The 8,540-nt window shown below is 36.6% G+C and overlaps 1 protein-coding gene across 1 annotated transcript in view; it reads right to left on the reverse strand.

Moving 5' to 3' along the window:
• The window catches only part of LOC107673204 (Wilms tumor protein homolog), a 14,871-nt gene extending 9,360 nt beyond the window's left edge, over positions 1-5,511 (reverse strand). The window contains exons 1-3 of the mRNA XM_016466738.1: positions 5,021-5,511; positions 3,332-3,454; positions 1,759-1,849 (exon numbers count right to left, since the gene is read on the reverse strand). Coding sequence (XP_016322224.1) covers positions 1,759-1,849; positions 3,332-3,454; positions 5,021-5,390 — 584 coding nt within the window. The 5' untranslated portion in view covers positions 5,391-5,511. The remainder of the gene's footprint in view (positions 1-1,758; positions 1,850-3,331; positions 3,455-5,020) is intronic.
• Between the last annotated feature and the right edge of the window lie 3,029 nt (positions 5,512-8,540).

Consider the following 8,540-nt stretch of genomic DNA (forward strand, 5'->3'; position numbering starts at 1 on the left):
CAAATGGCTGCAATATAACAAAGAGTGAAAAATTGAAGGGGGTCTGAATACTTTCCGTACCCACTGTATATCCAACTTACTATATAAAGTTTATATATCCAAATTTTAAACTCTTGTCATGACCATGTAAACCCAGTACAACATTTAAGTTTTATATGAAATGAGAAACCAGAAGTATACCCTCCTAGATCAGTAGTGCCAACACTAAAATAATAATTTACATCACTGCTCTTAATTTTTTTGACTCCATGCAAGACCGTCATTGTCCACAACAATATTCGAAGGCTCATAACCTTTCCATTTTTTTACAGACTATTTATACTCTATAAAATATTTTAGAGCTTGGCATAACTACAAACATTTATAAAACAGATAGTTCTGGTGTTCTGTCGATTTGTGCTACCCTGACAGATTTTGCTACCTCCCATTAAAACAGTGGGTAGTCGACCCCAACCCTAAACCTACCCTTAGAGTAATGCAGATACATTAAATATTGTTGTTCAGCATAAGAAAAAGGACGTAATATTGATGTGCGCATGCGCAGTTAACCCTGGTAGGACAATCTGACAGGTAGGATAAAATGTCAGGACACCGGTCCTTGATTCTGATTGGCTGAGCCACGTTCGAAGCTGTTGTAAATTACTCTACAAACATACACCTTTGTTTACGTTTGTGTGTTACTCAGCAACCACTTTGTTGCAACCACAACTGATTCTGAGGAACTACATTGTTTGGTGGAAGAAAAATGTTTTTATTAATATCATTACACTTTATTTGCTCTGTTTTATTTTGTGAAACCTTACTACGTATATGGAATAACCGTTTTATAAAAGCAATAAACCCTGTGAAGCCGTGGTTTACAGTGAATTTATAACAGCGTCGTGCCTAACAACGCCCCTTAGCTGTTATAAATTCACTGTAAACCACGGCTTCTTGGGGCTTATTGCTTTAGTATGCCATGGCCATGCAGTTCTAATATTTAAAACATAACAGACTATATTAAAGGAGCCATGAAACTGAAAATCAAAATGTCCTTCATATTTAGAGGTTACTCTAAAATAAAAACATACTGCAAGTTCACTTGCCTCTCTTAAAGAGGCAACACCCCTTGAAATGTTTGTTCATGACAGAGAGTGAAAATGAGGATGGAAAATTATCATCCTTACAAATATTTGAACTTTTTTTTTTTTTGATGCAAAAAACTTCATAAGCTAACCTCTAGAAACATAACAGATCTGAAAATGCATTCCATGACCCATTTAAAGCCTGTTTATTTTAAATAATTTTAAGTCATCTTGAGCAAGCAGTTTGCTGAGGCCCCCTGTTTGACAATCACAGATTTAGACAATATACAGCCTAACATCTCTGCTTTTGAACCCTCCAGAATACCTTTGAGATTTCTGCATGTTTTTGCAGACTGAGGGACAAGCAGAAATTGTTTTCTGTGGCACGTCTCAGATGCTGTCGTTAGATAATATCCAGTAATATCTCTTTATTTCAACAGTTGCATAAACAATTCGGCGTATTTTGGTAACTTCTTGTAATTCGTGGCTGCTTCCTCTATGATGCAATTTATTACACTTTTATTGTTATTATTTCATGCATGATGAATCACACCTTGGGATTTGTTAACGCAACAATTAACTCGATAATAACTCAAGTAAAGTTTCAAAACTCATAATTAGGAAATTATGTAATTCTTAATTACATCTGTTATTACACTGTGTTTAATGTTATACTCGATGGTAAAGAAGGTACCTGTTGAAGCTATTTCTCAAAAGCAGGTTCTGACTGTCAGGAGGACTGTGGCACCCGTAGACAGGCGGTGGGACAGAGTACTGCTGTTCACCTGCATATTCACAAAATCAAAGCACATATTACAACACTCAAAGAGCATATATATCAGCAATATCTGAAAGAAAGTCCTCTTCAAAGACCTCATACTTCAGTTTTTTACAAGTCCTGTTTACAAGTGAAACAAAGCGTTTTACAGTAGAGCTAACAGAGAGTGTGGCCTCATCTTTACTACGGTTATCCAAACAGCCTGAGACCATAAAGCAGTCAGCAGAGTTTCTGAGAGCACTCTGTTCATTTGTTAGGGCAATAGACAAGGAATCAGTCCCTCGGCAGCCCTAAACATTCTTCTCCACATCCACAATTCTGCTTCCTCCTCTCAGCTGCCCGAAAAAGAGTGGCGGTAATTTATGCTTAATGAACTTTGAAATGGTTGCATACAGTGTTTTGAGTGTTCGAGGACAGAGACAGAGAGATAAAAATGAGAGCAAGAGGGAAAAAATATGCCCCGACTGTAAAACTCCATCTGACACTTAACCTCAAGATGATCCGTGCGGATACAGTGATCTCCAGATAGCTATACGTCTTATTTGTCATACTATACTTAAATACACACTCACAAATTCACTTTTGTGAAAAACAAGTACACTTTAGCATAACTTTAAAAAGAGATTTTTGTAATAGTACACTTCAAAACAATATACGGACACTTTTTGGACAATTGCATGATATTTCAATTAAATGAAAATGTATTAGAGTTTAAATTTATATTAATTAAATTAGTTGAATGTAAAAGTCAATTTTCAGAATTATATTTATTGTCATTTGAAATATGTTTAAAATGTACTGCTGTACATACTGACAAGCATTTATGGTAAACTAAAATACACTTTAATGTAATTTCTATTGAAACTTATATCATGTATTTAACATATATATATAATTACACATTTGTGATTATGAGGTTGCAATTTAGAACATTTCAAATATATTAACTTTAAATATATTAAACTTTGACTTAATATCAAATAATACACTAGTTAAAACTATAATCAAGTACTTTACATTTGTTTTAGTATGTTAGTTATAGTGTACTTGGTTAAAGCATGATAAAAGTTTAAAACAAAATGTCTTCAAAAATGCTAAAGTGTACATCAAGTAACATGTTCATGAAAGTGTACTCTTTAAGTACTTTTTATTTAATTAATAATATATTATCTTCAAGTACAGTTTTTTTTATATAGTTGTAAGACTTGAAGTACACTAGAAGTGCACAATCAATACAATTCAGCACACTTCTTTTTCACAAGGGAGTGCAAAGAATTTAAAGGTGAAGTGCGTGATATTCGTAGCTCCGCCTACAGGCTCACCCCATTGGCTGAATCTGTGTTGCTGTGTCAGACTGGTCAGGATGCTCAAACAAACTGTATTTACACTGTACATGGAAATCAACCTGCAAATGGTTCACTTTTGCATCATCATTTATTCAAAGGCATTTACTGCTTTATATGCCACACTGAGAATATATTTTCCTTACCCATGGTGCTTTGGGGGGACATGGGGTCCTCATGTTTGAAGGTATTGATGGGGAATGGTGGAGTGTGGTGAGCAGGTGTGTGTCCGTAATTGGGAGCTCCATCTAATGCTACTGTACCATAACCTGAGAGAAAGAGACAACGAAAAACAGAGAACGAATGAGTGATTTTGTTCTCAGTGAAATCCACCTTTTCTCACTGAATGCATCTCAGCTGACTCTGTTCTTCCTGTTGAAGAATTGTGCATTGTTCTTTGTTTACAAGTGCTAAAAATGATCTAATGCAAGTCAAATCATTTGAAAATGACCTAATATAAACATAGAAAAGGTTTCACTAATACTCCTGGAAAAAATGCATTAAATATACATCCCTCTCCAACAGACTTATAATTCATCAGGTGCGTAAACCCGCTTGAGACCAATAAGCTCATGCAATGAATCAAGTTGTCGCTGTGACTTTTCCTAAAGTTAATCTAATGATAAATTGCAGAAGTTGATATGGAAATCTTTGTACTGTACTGTGCATCTACGCACACTAACATCAGACATTTGTGTTGTGAGCTCTCAGATTTAAAGGAGAGAAGCTCTTCAGGATGTTCACAGTGCTGTAAGTCATCAACACAAAGAAAACGTGAATGCTAGATTGCAGAGAGAGACACCGCGTGAGACTTATTTTGCATGTGCAATAAAGTCCAACCTTAATGAGCCATTGAGCTATAACACTACAGGAAAATGGCATTCCATGCTCTAAACTTTAAGACCATTTTTTAATAAACACATTATCTCCAGAAAGTTTGCAATATTTATTTGGTAGGTTGGTTTAATGGAAAATACTGCTTTAATCCTTTAAGAGACATTTGAATCTAGTTTCGTTTAGAACATCAGCAGTCAGAGCATCAATATTCTGGTTTCCCAAATGTTTTAAAGAGGTCAGAAGTGCCCTTCAAGATCCAGGACGTCTATCAAAGCTGACGCAGCAGATATAAAAACCTTAATGCAGAATTCCATTTCATTAAAGCATCTCAAACTGAGCACAATGGACAAATATAAATGTTGGCAGAATAGTCGGCTGTATTTTACATATTCAAATGTTCACATTCAAATCAAAAAGTATTTTTGATTTTCCTTGGTTATCAGATACTATGAATCATATTCAAGGATTCTATGAATTTCACTTCTAATCTTGAACCTTTTTTATCGTCTATCTATTTAATCAAGTAAACTACTGCTGTACTCTGCAAGTCATTTAATAATAAATCCATGTTTAACTGTGAATATGATGGTTATTTTATATATAACATATGATTAAAAATAACTTAAGAATTAAAATAATTATAATTTGTATAATTTCATTTAATGTATAATTACATGTAGTATTATTATTATATTTATAATAAAACATAAAAATCTTTTTTTTTTTTAATAAGTATAACATTAATATTTAATTCAAATGCATAATTAATGCACTTTTCAGTGATAATTTGAGAATTACAAGAGATCCTCTATAAATAATTTGGCATCAACAGCTCCGTAACTTTACAATCACACACCAGCTTAATGCAAAACCTCAAACATCTCGTGTCAACTCTGAAGTTTGGTGTTCTTTATGACAGCAGAGACAACTGAGAAAAAGATTTTGTGGTTCATAACAGAGAGACTGTGAGCCACGAGCGGGACGGTCAGCTGTCTCACCCTGGGTGCGAGGGCTGTCCATGCAGCCTGGCAGATAAGGCCCGCTGGAGAACATCCTGCTCTGACTGGACGGAGAATCAGCAAATGCCCCGTGCATCCCCATGAGCTGCCCCGAGAAGTGCACGGTGAAGGCCCCCAAACCGCAGTGCGGATCCTCGTGAGGGTCTGCAGGCCCCCAGCCCGGCTCCTGTTTGATGAAGGAGTGGGAGGGAAGAGATCCATACGGGGAGGCAGGGTGAAAGTCCAGCATCGGTCCCCACTGCGGAGCTCCGCCGACGGGCAGGGAACAGTTTGCGTTCGGGACCGCTGGAAGCAGGGTGCTCAGGTCTCTGACGTCCGATCCCATCAGGCCACACGTCTCTGTCAGCATTTAGGAGGATTTTCTTTGTTGCAACACCCTTGAATATCTGCAGACTAGATTTCAAGAAGAACCTGCGCTCAAAGCTACAGGAAAAATCTAAATCTCAAAGAAAAGAGCTTGAAGAGGTCCTAGCAGTCCAGCGGAATGCACGTTTATCTGCTTCTGAGATGGAAAGCGTGTTTGGAGAAACGCATGGGAGAGTTTGAGCAGGAGTAACTTCACTCTTGTACATTTGTCTGGGTCTGTCAGCTCTAAAAACCACCCCACCATCTCCAGAGGAGGAGTCAGAGCTCGGGGTTGTGAAAAAAGTCACTTCTTCTTTACCTTACTCATCTTTTACTTGAACAGTACTTTCAGTCCTCTTCTGACTAATGCCTGGACGTGTGTGCATGAATATGAGTGTGTGGCTGTTTGTTTGTTGTTTAGTTAGCATGAAACCTAATTGTGTAAATGATGTTCCTCAGAGAACTTACTTTATTAAAACACTTCATTTCACTCAAATGTTTATTTTATTAAAGTTCTTTAATAAGGTTTTTTATTGGCATTGAAGGTTCCATGAAGAACCTTTAAAATCCATGGAAACGTCCATTGCACAAAATGTTCTTTATAGATGAAAAAGAAAAAAAAACATTGTTCTATTAAGAACTATTCATTGAAAGGTTCCTTGGGGAACCAAAAATGGTTCTTCTATGGCAACGCTGTGAAAACACCCTTTTTGAACATGTATTTAATAAGTATGTATAATAAGCCCACTCATTTCACCATTTGCCTTTCCTTTGGATCTCAAATGTAAGTGCATTATATGTTTAGAGTGTACTGAAATGAATACAGATAAGGGTCTCCAACTGAAGTGTTGACACTGTGTTCTCTGTGGGGAAGTATAAATGAGTGCTATCTTAGGGATTTGTGCTGTCAGAGTGAAAATTCAATTAAGCTGATGGATGTGCATTGGGATTGGGCAACACTTTTGTGAAATACCAGCACCGTCTGTTGCCTGTTTGAAAAAACATGTGAATGAAAGGCAAAAGGGGAATTTTTAATTTTGTTAGTAAAAACTTGATGCTGACTCTAATATGACATCTAAACATTTAACGGTCTTCGGTCACTTCTGACTGGAGAATTTAACATTTTAAATTTAAAAAAATCGTAGCTTCACCGGAATGGTACGAAACTTGGTATGTGAAAAAAATTTGAGGGCATGATTTGAAAAAGCTAAGTGGTTGTAAAAAAAAAAAAATCACATTCATGGTCATTCCAAAAAAAGTAGTCACATTCAGACAGCAACTGTATGTTTCTTTACCTTGAAATATCAGTTTCAAAGTCATTCTAGTGGTACACTGATTTCTAATTAGGTGCATTGCTGTTGTTACTTTAACACACTTCCCTCTAGTGATGGGTGCTTTCGAAGCACTGCTTCGTGAAGCTTCGAAACTTTTGTGAATCATTTGTTTTGAAACAGTGGTTCGGAGCACGTATCAAACTGCCAAGGTCACGTGATTTCAGAAAACTGTTTCAAAACGTTTCGAAATTTCAATGGTTCGTCGTTGGGGGGGGGGCCGACGAACTACTGAAGTAGCCCCCCAGCGCGAACTACTGAACCAGCGTCTATGGTTTTTACCTGATCTCGGATCAGTTTCATCAATTTGTTGATGTATGCACATATTATACAGACACTTCACATTTTATGGTATTTTATTATTTTATAGCATTTAATGTATTATACTTTAAATAAAACATTTGCAATGGGTTTTTAAAAGCTGTGAATCGTTAAGCAATTGGTTCGGTTGATTCGAAGCCTTCTATGGGTTTTACCTGATCTCGGATCAGTTTCATCAATTTGTTGATGTATGCACATATTATACAGACACTTCACATTTTATGGTATTTTATTATTTTATAGCATTTAATGTATTATACTTTAAATAAAACATTTGCAATGGGTTTTTAAAAGCTGTGAATCGTTAAGCAATTGGTTCGGTTGATTCGAAGCCTTGACAAGGTTCGTTTCTCCCATCACTACTTCCCTTAAATGTGTGTTCTGGAAGTATGTAGGTTTGGCGAACTGGTACGAAATTCCGCAAAAAGGACAGATTGCTTTACGGCAGCAATAAATGCGCGTGTAGAGATCCACTGGAATTACGAAAGTAAATTCCACTCGCTTAACTGTAGGGGGCTCTAACGTCGCAAAGATACTTAAAAGTACATATAGTTGCTTTAAAACCACAATTAAATCAAAACGGACAGAATTAAACATTTTTAATGTTTGTTCAATAAACCGTTTCACTCGGATATATGTCACAATAGGGAAGAAAAGACTATCTCAACTTCCTTTTCACACTGGTTTTAACAACAGTTTTTTTTTTTTTCAGTTGCAGCTAGTCTCACAGGTCCTGATCTCCAGCTGGAACACTCCACAGTCTCCTGGAACCAATTACTCAGGATATGTCTCAATTTGTTCTGGGCTTAGGTTCAGTCCAAATGAAGAGTGACATACAGTGATGATGATGATGATGATGATGATGATGGTGGTGGTCTTTTGAAGAAAGGTCAGTCCAGTAGCCATCACCCCTTCTTTACCTCTTCACCCATGGACATCTGGAGTGCTGGTCTGAAAATGTAAATAACATCTCTGACCTCTGCTTGCTGAGAACTCTGGAGGTGTGTGTGAGTGAGACAGAGTCCAGCGGAGCCAATTCCTCAATCCATGCATAATCTGCTTTATAACAGCCAAATATACTGAGGGAATTCCTCACTGAAGACCAGAAACCAGATTTCGCATTGCATTTGTATACAATTCATTCAGCAATTCAGCAACCTTATTAAAGTTACACTGTGATGAACTGGCCATCCATCCAGGGTGTTTCCGAACTGAACTGAACTTTTTTTTTTCATAATTGATTAACTTTGCAACATCGAGACTGTCACTGAACTGTAGGCCTATCATATCTACTAAACTGAGCTGATTAATGATACTATTGCCTTAGAGCTGCTTTAGCTAAATTGAATTCATTTAATAACTGATGAACTTGGAAACACTGACAGTCATTAAACTAAATTTAATCAACATTGAACTAAATTGAGCTGAAAAATTATGACTGTCTTTTGTAGAACTGCTTTACAGCTAAAAGTGCAGTCATTTCATAATCATTTAACTTTGCA

Source organism: Sinocyclocheilus anshuiensis, unplaced genomic scaffold (assembly GCF_001515605.1).
Source record: "Sinocyclocheilus anshuiensis isolate Anshui unplaced genomic scaffold, SAMN03320099.WGS_v1.1 scaffold297, whole genome shotgun sequence".
In the NCBI taxonomy this organism is placed as follows: domain Eukaryota; kingdom Metazoa; phylum Chordata; class Actinopteri; order Cypriniformes; family Cyprinidae; genus Sinocyclocheilus; species Sinocyclocheilus anshuiensis.